General features: G+C 41.3%; 1 protein-coding gene across 1 annotated transcript; it reads left to right on the top strand.

Annotated features, from left to right (window-relative positions):
• Positions 1-932: 932 nt before the first annotated feature.
• Positions 933-21277, top strand: LOC129097634 (copine-4-like). Its single transcript, XM_054606535.1, has 17 exons — positions 933-981; positions 1093-1281; positions 5159-5349; positions 8273-8452; positions 10931-11002; positions 11268-11342; positions 11891-11974; positions 12069-12158; positions 13909-14007; positions 14464-14550; positions 15120-15179; positions 15280-15413; positions 15580-15634; positions 15934-15985; positions 16662-16795; positions 17188-17424; positions 21031-21277. Exons 1-17 carry the CDS (start codon positions 933-935, stop codon positions 21160-21162), a joined length of 1920 nt encoding a protein of 639 aa, XP_054462510.1. The 3' UTR covers positions 21163-21277.
• The last annotated feature ends 555 nt before the right edge of the window (positions 21278-21832 follow it).

The following is a 21832-nucleotide window of genomic DNA, read 5'->3' as shown; positions in this document are numbered from 1 at the left end:
AACTTGGGGTTAAGTGTCTTGCCCAAGGACACATATGCATGTAATACACATCTGTGTCTGATTTATTAAACTGTCAACACTGAAGATTGCATTGTTGCATTGAAATCAATTGATTAACTTACTTATATTGTTATTGCATATTATTATAAACACTTGTATTGAATATGTATTAAATAACTATTTAAAGGATTAATATATTTGTATCTCACGTACCCCCATTTGAGAACCACTGGTCTAATGAACCAATGTATTCTAGTGGTATAAAGCCAAGGATATTATATCAATTATAGGCTATTACAATTGAATAATATAATAGTTTTTGCTACAGTGTGCCCTATGCTTGTCCTGGCCGATTTATCAGAATAAATCTGGATAAATTGGGCTTTCACAAATCCGATTCAGACTAAATATCCTCTTAAAATGTGCCTCGTAAGTTAATGCCTTGATTTGTGAATAATATGGCACTGGGCCTAAATCCACAGGATTGAGATAAAGCTGTAATACCATGTAGGAATTGGATGCACTTCAAAGTGACCAATATGCATAGCCTATATTAAAAGTTGAAATAAAGAGCACCAGTGATTTTAAAACAGGTTTAGACAATAACACAAGTAAAGTTATACAGCCCTGTATTAAACATCTAAAGTTGCCTACTTTTGCAGTTCAATACACTCATTCAGTTTTGAGAATATTAGAAGTCAGTGCACGTTTAGCAGGGATATAAGATCAATATATATTGTTTTATAACCCTGGTGGGTAATAAGGTGGTGATGAAACAGGAGCCAACAAATGTAAACTACAAAACAATTCGAAAACCAACAAAACCCATTAAAAACTTTAAAAACAGCACTTGGAGAACCTATATTTTCTAATTACAGCAGCAGAAAACGCTTCATACATTATGCTCAGGCGATTTAAATGGATCTGAACCAATGAATATTGGGCACAGTGTGAACCTTAATAACTACCAAGTGGTCTCAGGTGTGCGGTCATCGCTTGTTATTAAACCGCTGAAGCACATCGCAGCCAATCAAAGCTGAGAAACCGGAAAATCAGTTTTTATACGCTGCAGTTCACTGTAACAACCACCAGATGGCGCTGATGCACCGTGCTCCGAAGGCAGCTGGTCCCCGGGCACGGTGCGCTCTCTGCGGCCCCCGGTGGAGCCAGCGGATTACAAACTCCAGTTAAGTGGCGCACCGTCCTCCTCCTCCTCCTCCTCCTCATCCTCCTCTTCATCTTGCATCCTCACCGCCCTGTGGGGATTGGAAAGCAGCAACTGTCTCCGTCAAAACCGTCCGGGCTCTGCAGTGTAGGGGACTGAGGAGAACCTATAGACAAAGAGTGAGAGGAGGGAGATGGGTCCGGAGGCGGTGAGGCATCCCTGATTGTCAAGTAGGCTAAACGGCAGTGAAGTTCTCTCGGCTCTGCTCGGATCTTTTCTCCAGGTCGTTGAGGTGAGTTTTCTCTCTGCAGGAGATGCATGTCTTACCTGCTTGCATGACAGCTGTGGAGGTTATTCCAAACATCTGCCCTGTGCATTTTTCCTGTATTGACTTATAAGTATATCAGTTGTTCATCAATTGTTTATAACCAGATGTGTCATATTTATTATTCAACAGCTTGGGAGACTTTGTCGATTTTTTTTTTTAAGGCAAATTATTCTGTAGAATTAAACAGAACTTAAAACTGTCATTTTTTACAAGGTTTTAGGCAACAGCATTTTATCATTATTAAAATACCACAGTGATTTGAGAGGAAATACTGTGAAATACCTCGAAGGCTACTCTTGAAATGCCTCTGCTTTAATTTATCTCTGCTTGAGGGCTACAAAACAAGATAAGCCCTATGGGAGAGGGAGATCTGCTTCATTCTCTGTCTGTCTTTTCCTCTCGCTCCTCTGCTTCATTCACTCTCACTTGCCTTCCTTTCTCCAGTTTTTTGTCTCACTCCATCCCTCTAATCCCCCCTCTCACAACCTCTGTCTCCCTCACTCTCACTGCTTCTCTCTCTGTGTCAGCTCTAATAACACTGCGAGTTCGCAACACCAGACTGCTTCACTTCTGATACTACCCTCTGTCTTTTTTTTTCTCGCACCCAGCCGCCTTCCCTGTGTGCACTCTTTCAGCTGAGCATGTTGGTGTCACTGTCAATGATTAATATTCCATAATAGGGTTTGCATAACATGCCACATAGTTCTTTAGTTCTTTTGCTACCCGTGTTGTGTCTGGATGGCGATGTTACTCCTTTTTGACTGATAATCAATATGTGAACAAGCAATTACAGTAATTGATGTTATAGACCTACCTTTGGATGAATCATTAATGCCACTTTTGCCACAGTCCCTCTGCACAGGTGCAAACGTGAAGGTGAATGGTCACACACATATACACATTTGCACAAACACACACGGTCAAGGCCAGGGTCATGGCAATCAAGCGCTAAGGCATGATTGATTGTCACAGAGTGGAGAAGCTGACAGTGAGGATCTTACGAATTACCTTTAGACGTCTCTCACTGCCCAGAAATCAATCATTACTACTCAGTTTTGTCGTTTGGGCATTATTTGGATTTCCACACATATTTCAGAGCACATTTAACAGTTTGTTACAAATCGTTCAGCCTCTAAATCTGCAGTTTGCATGTTTATGCTGGTGATTGTAACTTCCATCAACAGTAAAACGGTGAGAAATTGCATTTTCTGTAGTCATATTTCTTGGGGGAAAAACACAGAAATGATGTCGGTCAAGCTCTGAGTACCTAAACCTTCCCCACAAATGCATTTCATTTTTACAACAGTACATGTAAAACATCTGTCAGCTTTCCAAAACCCTTTTGGGACTTTTTCTCGCCAAAAGGCTATTGCAAGATCCTGTGACGAAGTGTGATTTGAAACTTCATTGTCACCTCTGGTAATGTGCAACACATGTGACAGCTGATCCTTTGCTGTACAGTAACGGCAGATCCGGCACACAGCTCTCCTAGAATACAGTTGCTGTAGAAATCGTCCACATCCTCTGTCACTTATCGGTGTCATCTGCTGTCACCCGGAACAGACTGGCATCTGCTGCTTCCCGCACACACACACACACACACACACACAAACACACACATGCAGACATGTCACCACCATGCAGCGGGGCACAAGCAGAAAAAAAAAATAGCTACGCACCACCTACACACAGGTCTCTGCTGTATGCTACAAACCTGCCCTGTGGCTCTGTCCACACCCGTTTGTCTGTATACAGTCCATTCAGTGAGTTTAGCTAAAAATAATCACCGCAGCCAACACACACATGGAACATGAATTATGGAAGACAGAGAGAGTGAGAGAGAGCGAGAGGGATACATCCAGGTCAGAGTCAGACCCAGTTCCAAAAGCTTTGCTCCCTAAGGATGATACTACTAGACCACTGCATTAATATTCAGTTGGTACCATCTAGCACATCAGACCTGGGGTTATCCTTTAATTTGTATTAACTGGACTTGAGGCTACTCAGGGTTTCAGCCCAGTTCTCCGTGTACATTATGGGGCTGGGAAAATGCCTTTTAAGATTAATTATATATGCCACGTATAATGTGTTTCCAAACTAATAGTAATAGATTTCTAGGTGGTGTCAACTGGATCCTGCTGTAGAAATTGTAGGCTTTTGAGTAAAGAGCACATGTGAGAAGCTCTTTAAAGTTTTATTGATTATACTTTGATGCATTCTTAAGTGTACTATCTACTGTCCTGTACAAAGTGTTCTGTACTGCACTGATTGATACCAGTGTCATATCTTTCCATTAAATATGAAGCTACACTCAGGAGATGTGCAGCTTAGCAAAGCATGAAGACTGAAAGCACGGGGAGCAGATAGCCTGGCTTTGTTTAAAGGTAACAAAGTCCACCTAAAGCTCACTCAATGTTTGCACAAAAGATGAATGATGAGTTAGAAAGTGTAAATTAGACAAAGCTAGACAAGCTGTTCCTAGTCTTTATGCTAAGCTAAGCTAAGCTCCTAGGTGTAGCGTCAGGCATATCCTACATAAGAATGGTATCGATCTTCTCATTTAATTATCGGCAAGAAAGCGATTAAGCGCATATCCCGAAATGTCAAACTATTCCTCTAAAGGTCCTGCACACCCACACAAGTTTTTTCCGTACTTCATAATATCTCTGGTCAGGTTGCAGGTGGAAGGAATTATGCTGGGAATTACACCAAGTCACAAGAGTCCATGTATTATTAAGAACTGTAAAGGTGTTCGCTTCACTCGAACAGGTGCAACAAAACTAAAAGGAGAGCGAGGAAGATGTCAATCAAGCCGAGTCTGCACATGCCCACACAGGTCTAATTAAGCAGAATAATTGAACACACCTGTGTGGGTGGTTGATGGATGTGCACGGCCTTAAAGATCAAGAGCGTTGTCCCTTGTAACACATTAAACTTTATTGACATGCGTGTGTCATATTGACCATCACTGCTGTATACAAAACCTCCTTTAGGATTTGTTTTATAGTTCATTACCTTGAAGCAGGAGTAGCTAGATTTTGTGTTGGAATCAGCTCTCACCTTGAACAAATAAAAAGCCCCAGATATTTTCAGACCTCATTGTGATGCGGGTTGTTTTCTTGCAATTTAAATGCGATTTAGACTTATTTCATAATTAACAATTCATTTCACTTTATCATGGGGGAAAAAACGTCTGTCATGGCGATTAGATGCTGACAGTATTCAGTATTCTATTTGGGGACTGTGAACATTATACACTGTGGAAACCTGAGGAGAAACCCAGCCAATTTGTTCTGGTTGCTCAGCAGATCTTGTGTGTGTATGTGTGTGTATGTGAATGCGCGTGTGTATACAGAATATGTACAGACATCCGAATGCAAGTTTTGCATTAACATGCATATGCTTAATTGTGTGTGTTGGTGTTAATTGTGCAGGTTATGTGTGTATTTGTGTGTATTTAGGGACCTTGTCTGTTATTCAGTAGCTCCAGAGTCCTGACCTTGAAGGGTTTGAGTGCTGTCTGCTTAGTCACGGCCGCTGCATCTGCTCATGTGAAAGCAAACAACAGTTCATCTATCTGTCTATTTATCTGTCTGTCTGTCAGTCTATCTTTAAGAAAGTAACCCTGTCTTTCATCTTCTCTCTCTCTCTCTCTCTCCTTTCAGTGTGTGATTGTGTGTTCAGCATGAGTAACATCTATGAGTCTGCAGAGGCCACGCTGGGCTTCATCAGCTCCCCGTGCCTGGCCAAAGTGGAGCTGAGAGTGGCCTGCCGGGGGATCTCGGACCGCGACGCTCTCTCCAAACCCGACCCATGCGTGGTGCTGAAGATGCAGTCGCACGGGCAGTGGTTTGAGGTAAAGTAATGGGGGTGGGTTGAGGTTGGGGTAAGTGTGTCTCCAGTCCAGAGAGACGTGTTTTTATGACACAGTTTCATAAACAGCAAATGAAAGTAAAATGGTTACATCAGTCAGAGTGTCCTTGCTTGTAAAACTCATTCAGCCATTCGCTGTGGGAGTCCACATAGAGCCCATAGGACTGATTGGCATAAAAGCTTTTTACAGCAATCCCCTAGTGATATAACATTATGGCCTTTGAAGCTTTTCATACACAATTTATCTTTGAGTTATGAAGGGTATTTTGCTTCTACTACAAACCTTTATCGTCAGTTTAAATGAAAAGAAGGGTTTTCAATCCGCACCATCGGCCTTGATTGATCTACGAGGCATATTATACGCGTCTTCATCAGCCCTCAGTGTTATGTTCCTCGAGGATTTCTCTGAATACAACACTCGAAGTTATTCAAGCTCATCATAGAATTCATGTTTGACTAAATGATCGTGTGCAATTAGGGACCTACGCTGTCATGCAGAGCTGTGATTGTGTTGCTAACCCTTCTCACGCTAAATTACGGGGTATGTTTGATTCTAATAAATGATGGATGATGATTCTGTCAGAAGGTTACAGAAATCATAACTTTTGGAGATTGCTGTACAGATTGTATTTATCTATCCAAATGCTTTTATTGTCACCTTGAAATGAAAAGTTTGGTGGTTTTGTTTCTTCTCTGAAATTAGCTCTCCAAAACAAATTGTCTTTCCCATTCATTTTGTTGATCATTTTTGATTTAGAAAATTACGATTTATATGATAATGGACCAAACTGCTGAAATTGGAAAAAAAAACTGAAAGGTCTTTTTGCTAGTAAGTTTTCCCTTTTTCCTCCTTTTATCTCTATGATCCAACCTGCTCTTTCAGGGGCTTCAGATGGAATATTCTACTTTGAGAAACATCTAATTCCCACTGTATTAGCTGAACTTTGTAAGAACACAGCATGAGGGAAAAGATAAATCTAGAGGAATTTCAAGAAGAAGAAGTGGATCTTAGTGCGTCTTTCTTCTCCTTCCCTTATTTCTGGGTGAGACAGACTTATGCTGAGTGCACTATCTTTCTATTTAAATATGTAGATACGTACACCCACGCATGCACACACGTCCTCACACATGCAGTGCTAGTGACCCACTCTAACACACATTCATGGATTTCCACTGGGGCTCAAGATCAAGTGCTCAGAAAGTAGTGCAGCATTATTCTGTCTTTGGAGACTCCACAAAACTTTGTGCAGTGTTCTGGTGTGTGTGTGTGTATTCATGTGTGTGTGTGTGTGTGTGTGTGTGTGTGTGTGTGTGTGTGTGTGTGTGTGTGTGTGTGTGTGTGTGTGTGTGTGTGTGTGTGTTACAAGAAGCCCCTTAGTGGGAGTGTGGGAATGGGCAAATGTTATCACTGCCCATCAGAATCAGAGTGTAATACAGTAATTGGATAATTGTTGAGAGAGTGTTCAAGCCACTGGGCTGTGTATGTATGTGTGTGTGTGTGTGTGTGTGTGTGTGTGTGTGTGTGTGTGTGTGTGTGTGTGTGTGTGTGTGTGTGTGTGTGTGTGTGTGTGTGTGTGTGTGTGTGTGTGTGTGTGTGTGTGTGTGTGTGTGTGTGTGTGTGTGTTTGTGTTTATGATTATTTTTGCTTTGATAAGATGCCAGCCTGTTGGGGTTAGTGTGAGAAAAAGGCCAAATCTGTTTGTGTGTGTGTTTTCTGAGTCTGCTGGCGTGCCATTCACTTTTGTGTCTGCATGTGTGTGTATGTTTGTGTGTGTGGGTCAAAGGGTTATCAACAATAAAAGGGACCCAGTTGTTGCTGCTAGGCTTGGATAGGTTTTGTCGGCAGCGCTGAGCCAGACTTTTGTTTGGCTTTCTATTGCTCTCTGCATCAGGCAGTTAGAGAGAAGAAAATGGGAGATCAATGTTCCAACGATAGTCGCTTCTTTGTGTTGTCAAACAGCTTGTGCGATGTTAGCCATCAAAACCAAAATCCATATTCCCAGTCCAATGCCCTCAAGTTGAAAAGTGTAAACAATGTGGTAATAGCTATTTGTGGTAATTGCTTCAGTGCAGAAAACATCTGCTGAAGTTCACAATCAATGCACAGTGACGTGTGTTGGGTGTTGAATAAAATATTTATACTCCAGTCTACTTTGGAAAGACCATAAAAAAACTAAATTGAAAGTAGAACTAATAAACAATACAGTAACACAGTTTTATGAAACTCAAAAAAATCCTTCTTATCTATGAAAAACATTAGAAACTGTGTGTTAGCAGTCTGTATAACAGAAAATGAATAATAGATTTTGTTGTTTGTCATCATGTGTTTTGTATGAAAGACGTTGTTGGTCCTTAAAATAGTTTTAAAGTAGTATTTTGATATTTAATTAGGCAATAAAAACAGTGATTAATATTAGAGTTGATATTTCAAATAAATTACATTATAAAACTACTCACTCAAGTATTTTTAATTGGACTTAAAAAGTAATAAAACAATGAGACAGACTGATTCATATGGAAATAATAATAGAAATCAATTTGACAGTTTAGCTTTGTATTTACTGTTGTAGTACTTGCACATACCAGATTATTTTTTCATTTACCAACTCTGCTATCATTTACATGATCCTCTAGGGGTTTGGCCGTGAAAGTCCTGGTGTCATTGAGAACATTTAAATCCACTAGAAGTTGTCTTCTTTTAGATTCCAATAAATTCATTGGATGAACTAGGGTTAACCTGGAGTTGTGTGTTGTGTGTGTGTGTGTGTGTGTGTGTGTGTGTGTGTGTGTGTGTGTGTGTGTGTGTGTGTGTGTGTGTGTGTGTGTGTGTGTGTGTGTGTGTGTGTGTGTGTGTGTGTCCATGCGCCCTTGCCTCTGTGCACATGCATGCACATGTGTGTTTTCAGGTGGACCGTACAGAGGTGATTCGCAGCAGTAGCAGCCCAGTCTTCTCCAAGATCTTCCTGGTGGATTACTACTTTGAGGAGGTCCAGAGGCTCCGCTTTGAACTTCATGACATCAGCTCTGGCAACAATGGCCTCCGCGACGCTGACTTTCTGGGAGCCATGGAGTGCACCTTAGGACAGGTCAGTGTGTCTATTTCACTGGTCAGTGCTTGACCAGATGGGGAGCATATGTGAAACAGAGTATGATATGATAGATAAGTACACAAAAAAGTGATTTAGTGAAGCTTTAGCAGAGTTCTGGACTCTTACTGCAATACCCATGTTAACTTGCTATTACTGTCTCCTTCCACTCTACACTATTCATCAAAAGAGACATCTCCTACAAGCCAAGCTTATTTAAATGAATATGAAACAGCATGTTAGGTAGGTCGCTGCACAAGCTAAGTGGTGCGTGAGAGTGTAGTGTGGAGGTCACATCTAAACTGCGAACGATAAGAGCATGCTTCTACAGGTGAATGCATGACAGGAGTGCATTTATGTGCATCAGTGAATGCAAAATTGCATTAAACCAGTATATCACATACGGTGTGGGTGTTATGTCTACCAGTGCAGAGCATGTACATCTCTGTGAGACCTATGCAGGCATGAATGCAGAGTGTAAGACATAAAGGCTCATGTTTATAATCCTTTGGTAAAGTGAATGGAGCTTGTTGGGATTTTAAACGTCTGCATCAGGTAATGTGTACTTTAATAAGGGCAAGAGAGCAACTTTAAGATTAGAAAGGCCAACTTTAGACGTGGAGGAAATCCTTATGTGGTCTTTTCACTTGAGGTCGCTTTCTTTCACTATCTGCATTTACATTGAGCTTTCGATGTCCTCGAGTCCTTAGTTACGTACAGCCCTGACTGCTTTAGATTTTTTCAAAGCATTTATATGTGCAGACGTTTATACATATGTCGTTTTTTCTCACTAAATGGTGTTGTTGCCTCTCTTTGATTTGAAGATGTGTTTTGTTTACGTGCTTTAAATATCCAAGAACATTTAATAAAAAATATTCCAATTTCTGTAGTCCTTATTTACAAGTTGATTTCAGGATATCACAGGCGGAGTCACACTGAGAAAAAGGAAATAGAGTGATGGCAAAAAGGACACAAGTTCCAAAAAGTATTAAAGTGTTTGTGTCCACTACCCATTGTCAGAGACACTGTCAGCAACATAAAGCTTTCGGATTTACAATAGTTGGGAGAGCTGAGATAACTGACACGGACAAAAGGGATTCTGTAGGCGAGAGCCAGCGAGGTTCATTGAAGAGGGATAACATTTTGTATGTGTTCAAACAACAACATTCAGGCTGCTGCGGTCTATCCAGAGTGTTGTTAAGAAAAGGAGAGCATTATATAAGTGCAATAAGAAAGCACCAGAGGCACATTTGATCATTTCAAAAGTGATTGTTACTGATCTGTTTATAGAAATCCATGTTGTAGAAAATTGAGACAGATAATAGAAAAGTGAGTGTTATATAATGCTGTTTGTGGCTTTACTGTGTTTATTTTGGATCTTTTTTGCGTGTTCAGTGGCGGCACCTATAGTTGCTGGTTTCATCACTGGAAAATGTAGCCAGGGGGAAGCGATGTTACAGATGCATTGTGTCAGTGATTTTGACACAGACAGCATGTGAGCGATTATACAAGACATGTGGTCCTTGTATCATCTCAATCAATATTTATATTTTACCAATTGATCACATGACTACCAATGTGATAAAACTACAGAGAATTATTACCCAACTCAGCAGTGTGCCTCTTTAAGGCATCTTTCAACACTTTTTTTTAAATTTTCTTGTTAACATAATTGAGCATTTAGCATCTTAAGAGCCACATTTCTTTCTTGGGAGTTGGTGAAGACCAAAAACGAATCAAAAGGAAAATGTATACATTTAGAAATACTGTTCCAAATGAATTATAAAAAGGCTACTGTTTGCTAACACGTTTGGCATATCAACTTAAAAATAATATGTCAGCATTGTGTCTACAAGCTTGCTTCTACTCTCCCCAAGTGGCCAAAACATTTTTATTTCAGGTTTTATGAATAATGAAATTGGAGGCAGGAAACGTTTGTTTTCCTTGTAATATTTCATTTTAAAATAAAACATAGCTAAAGCCTTTTTTATATTTGTATATCTAAACTGACACCTGTGTGTCACTTGTTTTTTTTAGATTAACTCTGAATCAAATGACTCCCTGCAATATGAAAGCATTAATGGTACTGCAGAGAAACAAAGCTCCTTGTTTTAGTTTGCCTGTCTGTGTGTCGGACACCCTCACCGACCTCCCAATGTAAACTCGAGCAGTCACTTAAAGCTTGTGTAACACCTGGCCAGCCCAAAATAATAATGGGAGAAAATAGTCCAGGAGCTGGCAGAAGAAACCAGAGATACAACACCTGAGAAAATTACATTTGACAGGTAGTGAGAAAGGTGACTCCACCATGCTGCTTTCTGTCTATTGGATGTGTAAAGTAGGCAGTTGTATGCTAGTGTTAAGGAGAAGTGCGAGGTAACACCAGGGTGACAGTAACAGGGAGAGCTTGTCCCTCCGAGGAGAAACACCGGAATATGTGAGCTGATGTTGTGAACTCTTTGTTTCTGTTTGTTTCAGATCGTCTCTCAGAGGAAACTGACCAAAGCTCTACTCAAACAGGGAAACACTGCTGGGAAGTCCTCCATAACTGTACGCCACTGTTTCCAGAGTCAGCCCCACCACTATTACACACACACACATGCACCCACAAATCACTCACGCACCCTCTCTTGCAGTCAGACACTCTGAAGATAATTAATTTGATGTTGTTGCCTGTTCAATCTGTTCTGTTCGTCATTTCCATCTAATTTTCTCTCACCTCCTTCCTCTACCTCGCCCTCGCCCTCTCTCTCTACGCCTCCCCCTCCTCATCTTCTTCCCCCTTTTCTTCCCCTCTCCACTCCCCCCTATAAAGGTGACAGCAGAGGAGTTGTCTGGTAACGACGATTACGTTGAACTCTCCTTCAGCGCTCGTAAGCTAGACGACAAGGTTAGTGTGATTGTGTGTGATCTTTCAAAAAGATTAAAAACCTGTGGTTTTCCCTCAGATATGGGAGGAATTAATATTCAGAGATTTGTTTGAATGTGTGCTGTGCAGGCAGGTGTGTGTGTGTCTATGTGAGGAAGTATGTGGGTGGAGGGCTTTGGGAAATGGCGATGAAGCAACCCATGCACAATACACAAAAGTACTATCTGGCATTAGAGGAGGCCTGCTGAGATAGGTGAGCAGCCCCCTCTCCTCAATAAATCCCTCCTATCTAAGCCACACCACCACACACACAGATAACTATATTAATTGTCAGCCTCCACACACACACACACATGGCCACGGATGACTAATCCAAACAAGTTGGGCCTTAGGGGAAAGATAGAAGAAAGCCGGGGAGGGGCGGATAAATTGGAGAAGACAGGAAAGGGATGGGTGGAAGAAAGGAAGAAATAAGGGGTGAAATAATGATTCTGTTAGTGTTTGAATGATTTATGGTGATCAAAGGCAGTTATGAGGCAACGCCTCACATGTGTGTTTTCCCTGTAAAGGATTTCTTCAGCAAGTCAGACCCTTTTCTGGAGATTTTTAGAATAAATGATGACGGGACCGAGTCGCTGGTACACAGAACTGAGGTAATTACATGCACACACAAACACGCATAAAGAAGTATTATTTTCTGCCTCAGGCCTGTGATTAACAAAAACTGTTATGTTTTTTGCTCTGCAGACGATCATGAACAATCTGAGCCCAGTTTGGAAATCATTCAAAGTCTCCTTTAACACACTCTGCAGTGGTGACCACGATAGGGAGCTAAAGGTGAGTCTGCAACTGTAACTATTTCTTACATCATTTTATTTAACCTTCACTATAATATGCAACAATCTGAGCCTTGGCTAAAGTTCCCTTCATTATTTAAGTTCCAAGGAGACATAATGCACATTAAGAGGGAAAGGCCAAACAGCACCCGAAGGCCTGCAGGTGTTTCTTTGCAAGGTGTTTTGTTTTTGTGCAGCATACAAATGATGCGATTTGTAAAAACATTCACAAAGTGCCACATACCCACACGTATATAAATGAATCAAACCCTGTGAGCAAGAAACAAAGCAGCCTCAATCATCTCCTTCCAGAGTCATGAGTTGAGGTCAGGTCATGTGCTGCCTTTCCCTTTCGTCCTGATGTGTTATTTAAAGAGCCGGACTGGTGTGAAAGAGCTCAGTGGTCGTCCTAAACTCTCACCTTTACTTGCCAGAATAGATCTTTGCGCGCGTGTTTGTGCATGTGAGAAAGCGGTGGCCGCACATCAGCTCCAAACAGTTATTCTCACCATGAATAACCATGAACTCGTTCATTAAATATTCAGAGGCGTCTTAACTCTGCATGGCTCCTGACAGCAGGAGAAAGGGCTCACACACTCACTCGCACACATGCATGCCATCGGCTATGGTTTCCACGGCTACCTGTTTGAAGCATCAGAGCTATAGTGAGAAATGGCAGGGCAGAGATTTCTATTCAGACCAGTGCTTCCTTTACACCGCGCTCTTAACTGACCAATGCATAAATGCATAACCCTCCTCTATAGCCTGTCTGTCTCACGCTTTGTGTTTCTCCTTATCCGTTTCCTCCACCTCTCTACTTTTCTGAGCGTCCCTCTGATGGTCTCTCTCTCTCTCTCTCTCTATTTTTGCCAACTGTTAGTATTCAGCGAAGGGAACGGAGATTCTTCTTTTTTTCATTACTCACTCGCACAGCTCTCAGCAACTTCAAGTAGAAGCCAGTCTGCAAAATCGAGCGCTCGCTCTCTCACGCACACAAAAATGATTGCCGAAAATACAGACAAGCATACAATCTACAAATGATCAGACACGCACTTCAGGTGCAGGCACTTTGTAAGCTAAAGTGGGAGATAGGAAATAAGGGGATTACTGCCAGTGGTTGCTGTTAATCAATCGTTGTTGGATTGTTTCTGAAGACGAGATGTTGGAGTGACCTCAGGCAAGAAGGTCACAAAGCTCAACAGCAAAATGACACGATGCATAGCCATTAAATCTTTGTGAAGGGCAGAAGCATCTATCTCTCCCTTGTATGGTAAGTGTCTCTGTTGACCATAGTGATGTATTATTATTGATTATAAAACCTCGGTGGGACAGTCGAGATAGTGGTGCCATTTTGACACCTTTTTTAAAATATAATGTTGTTTCTTTATTATGTGCAGAGCCATGGCCCGCTGACCCGCACATTTCACTGGTGATTGAGGCCATTTATCTTGCCTGGCAGCTCCTTTGAGAGAAACAAACTATTACGATGAAACACACACACACGTACACACATAAAGCGCTCTCTTAAGCCACGTCCCTCTCAGCATCCTCCGATTAATATTTCACCGCTCCATTGCCCCCCCACCAACACCGCCTTATCAATCATTCAGCATGGCATTTCCCTGCATGCCATGGGTGCACGTGTGTATGTGTTTGTGTGTACATTTAGATGACAGTGTTGCAGCTACACTCTAATGAATGAACGTGTGCACTTGTGTGTGTGTGTGTGTGTCTCTTTGTGTCTGTTCCAGTGCACAGTCTGGGACTGGGACTCTAATGGAAAACACGACTTTATTGGGGAGTTTCAGACCACCTTTAAGGAGATGAGAACAGAGCAGGAGGGCAAACAGGTGAGCACACACAAGGAGACGGAAAGAGTAACGACTGCACGCCAACTCACCATTAAGATGAATGGTTTGATAATAGTTGGATCTTTGTCACACCTTTATATACAGTATATATACCAATAAGCTGGTGATGAGGACAGGTTAACCATCCAACACGCCGGAAGATAAACATCTCAGAATTACAAAACATATAACACGTATACAATTAGAACTCAATCAAAACATTTGGAAAAAATGTCCACACATGCATCTGTTCACAAACACTAACATAAGTTATACTGAAAATTGTAAAGCAAGTAGGTACACCATAAATAGATATTTCAGACCTCTTGGATGACATGACATTTACGAGTGTGTGTGTGTGTGTGTGTGTGTGTGTGTGTGTGTGTGTGTGTGTGTGTGTGTGTGTGTGTGTGTGTGTGTGTGTGTGTGTGTGTGTGTGTGTGTGTGTTTGGCCAGCTTCAGTGGGAGTGCATCAACCCTAAATACCAGATGAAGAAGAAGAATTACAGAAACTCTGGCGTTGTCATTCTCAACCACTGCAAGGTGAAGTCTCTCCCCGTATGAGTCCCACATGTCAAGTAGGAATGATTGTCTTCATTATTGATTAAAGATGCCCTGTGGAGTTATATTAACATTCAATGTGTCTCACCATAAAAGCACTGTGTGTCTTTTTGAATGATTGCTTGCTAGCAGTCTTCTTCTTCTTCCCTGCCTTTATTGGCCTCATTTATACGCTTCTTGGTGCGTTATCGTTGACCAACTCTTACTTAATGGAGTAGTGTGAAATCCGTGGCAGGAATTTGGGTGTGTGTAGCTTGAGTGCATCCCCGGATATAATCCCCTCGTAAAATCATAGCACTTCTTGTGTACAGAAAACTCCACAGGGTAACTTTAATCTGCCAATTAATTGTTTAGCTGATTAATTGTTTACTGTTTAAATGTCACAGCGAATAATGCTTCATTCTCAAAGGTATCATCTTCAAAATGCCTGTTTTGTCCAACCTACAGTACAAAAACAAAGATATTAAATCAAATAAAGCACAGCTAAATCCACCTCATTCAGCTTTTATTATATGCTACCTTGACTCCATGTCTCAACATCCCCCTGACAGATCATCAAAATGTATTCCTTCCTGGATTACATCATGGGAGGCTGCCAAATCCAGTTCACAGTGAGTTTTGTCACATATAATCTCCTCAATATTTATAGCAACATGTCATTTTCTGTCCATGCCCACTCATGCGGTGTGTGTGTGTGTGTTTCTGTCTCAGGTGGCAATAGACTTCACAGCATCCAACGGGGATCCCAGAAACAGCTGCTCCCTCCACTACATCCACCCCTACCAGCCCAACGAGTACCTCAAAGCACTGGTGGCTGTAGGAGAGATCTGCCAAGACTATGACAGGTAGAAAGCACTTCATCAATCATCATTTATCTATCGATGACACACGCGCACACACACACACATACACACTAGTTTTCCCTCTCTAGGCTTTTGTCCTTTTTTTGTCCTTGCCTCTGTACCTTTCTCGATCGTTTCCAGTGAATCACGTGCCTTTCTCTTTCTCCAGTGATAAAATGTTCCCTGCGTTTGGTTTTGGAGCACTGATACCACCTGACTTCAAGGTAGGACATGTGTGTGTGTGTGTGTGTGTGTGTGTGTGTGTGTGTGTGTGTGTGTGTGTGTGTGTGTGTGTGTGTGTGTGTGTGTGTGTGTGTGTGTGTGTGTGTGTGTGTGTGTGTGTGTGTGTGTGTCTGCAGTAGCAGGGGGAGTTCTGGTTACTTTAGATTTAGATTTGAGTTCTCTTTGTGAGGCACAGATTGCTTTTGATCAACATGAAAAGAGAATGCATCTGTCAACCTGTAAATTGGACTGAACATGTGGCGCTTAACGGCTCTGTGTTCTCTTTCTGCCTATCGTGAAGGTTTCACATGATTTCGCCGTGAACTTTGATGAGGACAATCCTGAATGTGCTGGTGAGCTATTAAACAAACACACACACACACACTACACTATATTTACACAGACTTCTTGACTCACAGAAACTTTTATTGATGTGCCACAGGACCAAAGCAGTCCTGCAGTAGCACTGCTGCACGCCTCTCATCTCTCCCTCCCAGTTATTCCCATAATTCTCCCTTTAAATCTGTCCCCACTCTCTGTTTCCTCCCCTCAAATATACAAACACACACACTTTAACACACACACATGCAGCTGGGAGATTTGTCACTATGCTGCAGGAAGTATTTCGGTCTCTAAGATACAGAGAAAAACAACACTAATCTCTATGTGTGAAATGGGCTTCTGAGCTCTTCTCCCCACATAGCTGCATTCCTGCCGTGAAGGTGTGTGTGTGTGTGTGTGTGTGTGTGTGTGTGTGTGTGTGTGTGTGTGTGTGTGTGTGTGTGTGTGTGTGTGTGTGTGTGTGTGTGTGTGTGTGTGTGTGTGTGTGTGTGTGTGTGTGTTTGAGTTGCTGTGGACTTGGTATGAATGCTCTCTGAAAAATGCCCAGTCACCTTGTAGTGTAATCACATCACTGATTTACTTTAGCAGATACTTTTGGAAGAACAAGAACTCTGACTTGGAGAGGTCACAAATAGAGGGGAAGATAAATATAGAAGTGTCAAAAGAACCTGTGTGTGTGTTTTGCAGGGATCCAAGGCGTGGTTGAGGCCTACCAGAATTGCCTCCCTAAGATCCAGCTCTACGGGCCCACCAACATCGCCCCAATCATTCAAAAAGTTGCTTCGTCTGCCTCAGAGGAGATGCACACCAAAGAGGCCATGGTGAGCGAGAGAATGAGAACGATTTTTTGAAAAAGGAAAGTCTTGGCTATTTTGTTCCTTTTTTTGTGACTGTTGGTGTTTGCCCTGGCACACAGGAGGACAAGGAAAAGACAAATAGCAATGAAAAAACTGAAAATGAGACATCAGAGCGGATAAAAGATGGGACTTATATGGGCAGGAGGAGATGCATTGAAGAGAGGGAGGAAGTGCTTGATATTAATTTAATTCCAGTCATAAATTTTAGAGCACAAATTCCTCTCTGCCGTAATTCCTCCCACTTCTTTCTTGCTCTCTAGTGGATTAGAATGAGTTTTATTCAAATTAGCCCCTGACAAGAAGCCCCTTTTAAAACATGAAAAATCATCGAACATCTATTCCTCCCCTCCCATCAGGAATACTTCATCCTGCTGATCCTGACAGACGGCGTCATCACCGACATGGCGGACACGCGGGAGGCCATTGTGCATGCGTCCCACCTGCCCATGTCGGTCATCATCGTCGGTGTGGGCAACGCAGACTTCACAGACATGCAGATTTTGGACGGGGACGACGGGATCCTGCGCTCACCAAAGGGCGAGCCCGTCCTCCGCGACATCGTTCAGTTCGTCCCCTTCAAGGACTTCAAACACGTGGGTGGTGATTGAGGAGGGGTAAAGGGGCGAGGGATAAAAGTTTTTAATTTCTTGATGCAATGCATTCGGGCAGGAAATATGACTAATTCTCCAGGGAGGTCAGGCAACATCAAGAAATATACAAATGGGGGCACTACATAACTGAAGAGCTTTCTCAAGCTGAATAACAACATAAAAGGGCATAAGAAATGTGAAGTTATAAAAGACTACCTGGACATGAAACGTTAAGGAATTTCGAATTCAAGGCTGCAGACTTTAAAAAAGCCTCTAAGTGGGCCCAAGTGTTTTTTTCAATACAGTTGCCAGAACAACACCTGAGGTAATGTACTGAAAAACAAAGGTTTCACATATATACTGCAGATAAAAACGTATGCAAAAGTCTCATGTGAAACACAGTAAATATGGTGACATAACCTCTATAATAATCAATGCCCCCACATGAAGACCAGCATTCAAACCGCTCCTGTGCCTCGTGCGGCAATTCCTGTATAGGGGTTTTGCAAATACAGCCTTATTTGTTCTGGTACAACCAGTAGCTGATGGTGGCTTAACTTTTGATAGAGATTGTTATGCAGCTGACATTATTGATTTAGTTTGATCCCTTTTTGACACTTCTGTACTTGTGCTTTCGTTACACTATGTTTTCTGTTGTCCTGTTACGGCCACTTGCTGTTCATCATCAAAAGTTGATAGCTTTGTGTTTGAATTTAAACACAGTTTTAATCCCATGGCTGTGACCTATTTGACCATGACAAATTGTGTCTCACAAACACAAATTGGGGGCACCTGAACCAAAATGGCATGCTGAAGAGTATCTTTAAGGCAACAAAAACAACAAGAGCAGCACTTTTTATTCAAGTTTGTATCAAGTAGCCCACAGTTTTTCTCTAGTCTGTACTTCAACAGAGAATAAACATATCACATAAATTAGTCTTGATTTGCTGTTAGCCCTTACCTACTAATGGGGGAAATTACATATGATTAAATTAACTAGTGAAATAATTTAACAAACAAAACATATTGAAAACATGTGTTGGCTACCTAATGCTAAAGAAATGTCCCATAGTCAAACTCAAATTACTTTATTGATGTTGTTTATTTCACCTCCAATTTACCAGGATATTCACTTTGAGATTTGTAACTTGCTTTGGCATTATATTATATTATATTATATTATATTATATTATATTATATTATATTATATTATATTATATTATATTATATTATATTAGAATATATTAAATTAGATTAGATTAGATCGAATTAGATAAAATTAGATTAGAATTTTGCTTCAGTAAATTATGTTTATATCTGCAGCATAAATACATAAATGGATAATAGCAGACAATTATGCATATCAGTTATGTCAACATAAGAAATTTCACATAAAAGAAACAAGTCATGGTCTTAAAACAAATGACATCATGAATTAGCAGTGTTGTTCAGTAACAGGACATGTGCATTCAAGGTTCAAATATAGTCCTTAATGCTGTCCCTAAAATCTTCTGTGTTTATAAAATAATGTAGTTTAAAGTGACTTAGTAGCTCACTCAAAGTCGAGGCTGCAAAAGCTTTAAAAGCACTTTCACCAAGGACAGTTCGTGTTTGAGGAATGACGTTCATAATTTGTCTGCATGACCCATGGTTGCAGCCACTGATAGTTTCAGGAGTCAGTGGAGAAATATAGAGGAAATGTGTGGAAACGTGGGATAAAAGTGTGAGATAACATTAGTTCTTGTTACTCAAAGAGTATCGAGGTTCAGCACCGAGGGGGCACACCAAGCAACAGCATTTAAAACGTTCTACTCAGCAGTGGCTCTATCTGTGTGTGTTTGTGTGTGTGTGTGTGTTGGGTGGGTGTCAAGAAGTGCTGTATTCAGGGGGTAACGAGTGTGAATGTGTGGGCGTAATATGCTTGGCGTGCTCGTCAAAACCAATCAGCCATCTTCTCACTGCGTGCCTGTGTATGTGCATGTGTGTGTGTATGTGTGTGCATGTGTGTGTACGTGTGTCTCTCTGGTGGCATTAATTTGCCTGACTTTGACAGGGTCTGTTTGGCCCGGTCTGTTATGGTGAGTTTGGTCTATGACAGGTTGAGACATCAACAAATTACATCCAGCTAAACAGAGAGAGAAGGGGGAGAATGTACGACAGAGGACAAACATATACCTGAAAGTACACAGTCAGAGAGGTGAGGTGAAGAACAAAATTTGGAGGAGCAGAAGAGGAATATGAATAGAGAGAGACAGTGCCCGCTGGTGGTTGTGGTGGTGGCAGAGGGGGGTTCAACAGGAGACCTGAGCTAAAGACAAAAGGGAGCGAGGGAGTGTGTGACAGAGGTGGAGAGGTGATTTTCTGCTCTGTCGTTTCTTTTCAGAAGGGATTAGCGGGACGGAGCTGCTGTGAGACAGGCAGAGGGGGTGTGTGGGGGGGGGATAACAGGTAGATAGGAGCAGGGAGGGAGGCTGGAAATGAGAGGAGGAAGGAAAGGGAGCGGGGTTTGGGGTGGGTGCACTTTGATGGTGCATTGTCTCTGGGAATTATGTGAGACGGAGTACGACAGACTCTCACTTTGAGGATTTGGAGGTGTGTGCGGTGTGGGAGCATGTGTGTGTTCAGGCAGACGAGTGGCTGACCTGTATGTGTGCAAAGTTATGTGTGTGAATTCATGTACGCATAGGAATATGTTCCTCTTTTTCAGTACTGAATGTAAGTATTGTCTTTAGTGTTTTGCATTATCTGAATATATTGTACTCTTACTGTAGTCTTACATTTAATTCATCATCAATCTAGTCCTTTAATGGAATAAGACATCTAAATTTAAACTTGAAAATGGATTCTTCACATCATCCTTTGGATTTTGAAAGGGCTTTTTGTGACTAACTGTTTTTTGTTAGTTTTTTATTACATAAATAATTTAACAAGTCATATACACACACACACATAGAAGCACAGAAATAATTGCCTCAGTGTTGAACCATCCACATAGGACATAATAGATCAGAATACAATGAATAATAATAAACACTTATCTGAGGTGATTATGACAATTCTGCAAGGCCTGAATGCTCTCAATTTAACGACATGCATCCTAGATACAAATAGCTCCAATTAATGTCGTCAAGGAAAGTGTTTTTGTTATTTAGTATGGAGGTCATCTTATTGGCTGCAATGGATCCTGTTAGGAAAATACACCTTTTCCATAAACCTATGCTAGCCCATCAAAATTAGAATTGCCTTTTGTTCTGTTTTTTTTAAATAATAGCAAAAAAAGGAACAAACACGACTGGACTACTTTCCAGTACTATCTGTACCTAGGTTTAATGCATGATCATTTACTTTCATGCATTGTTTTAATGAATAGGCAGGATTTCATGTGCTGAAACTATGATACTAGAGTACGGAAAGGTGAAAGGGATGTGTTGAGGTTGTCAAATGAGTTTGTCTGATATCATCGGTCTCAGTAGTCCAGACCTTTGACAGCAGCAGACTGATAGCAGTACAGCAGTAAATCTTAGCAACCTAGAATCCTGGATATCTGATGATGTGTGTGTATTTGTGGCCCCTCTCTTCCTCGCTCTCCTTCTGTCTCTGTGTCTCCAGGCCTCACCAGCCGCACTGGCTAAGAGTGTTTTGGCAGAAGTCCCCAACCAGGTGGTGGATTACTACAACGCAAAAGGCATCAAACCCAAGTGTATGTCGGACTATGAGTCCACAAGAACCTTCAGCCCCTGACAATGGACTACATGCAAACATACACTCAAATACACACATATATCATGTATATATATATATATACATATATAAACGTATGTACTGTATGATACATATACACATGTAAAAGCACAAAACACACACAAACAAACATGGACACATAACCATATTACATACTACATACAGTAGTCTAGCTCAGAGAATTAGCTCGTTCTGGTGAAACAATTTGAAATATTCCGTTGATGACTGTTGCATGTTTGGCCACAATGGCGTCACCTGGGAAATTATTACTATCTAATGTATATCTAAAAGATGTTTATAGAAATAAGAGCAGTCTTCTGAACCAGCATGCAGACTCAGACCATAGCCCACCCAAATAAATGACATTCCTACCTTATTTAGATAACTAGCAAGTAGCCTACGTAAACCAAAAGATATATGGGCAGTAAAAAAATGTGTGACGGCATAGGTCGAAATGCTTAGAATTAGCATTGCAAATGTTATTTATGGAAACGGTAGTGTCCCTGTTAGTGTACTGCATAAATGCATGAATAATTCAGCTCCTGCTAATATCCAATCTCCAGTACCCGCTTGCTAGTTATGAAATAAAGTATCTCTGTCATTCGAGTGACATTCAGGGTTGTCTTGGGTTCTTTTCTACAGATTTGTTTGAGATTTTGCTAAATGGAAA

This window comes from Anoplopoma fimbria, chromosome 10 (genome assembly GCF_027596085.1).
Source record: "Anoplopoma fimbria isolate UVic2021 breed Golden Eagle Sablefish chromosome 10, Afim_UVic_2022, whole genome shotgun sequence".
Lineage (NCBI taxonomy): Eukaryota > Metazoa > Chordata > Actinopteri > Perciformes > Anoplopomatidae > Anoplopoma > Anoplopoma fimbria.
This window is presented reverse-complemented; position numbering and strand designations above follow the sequence as displayed.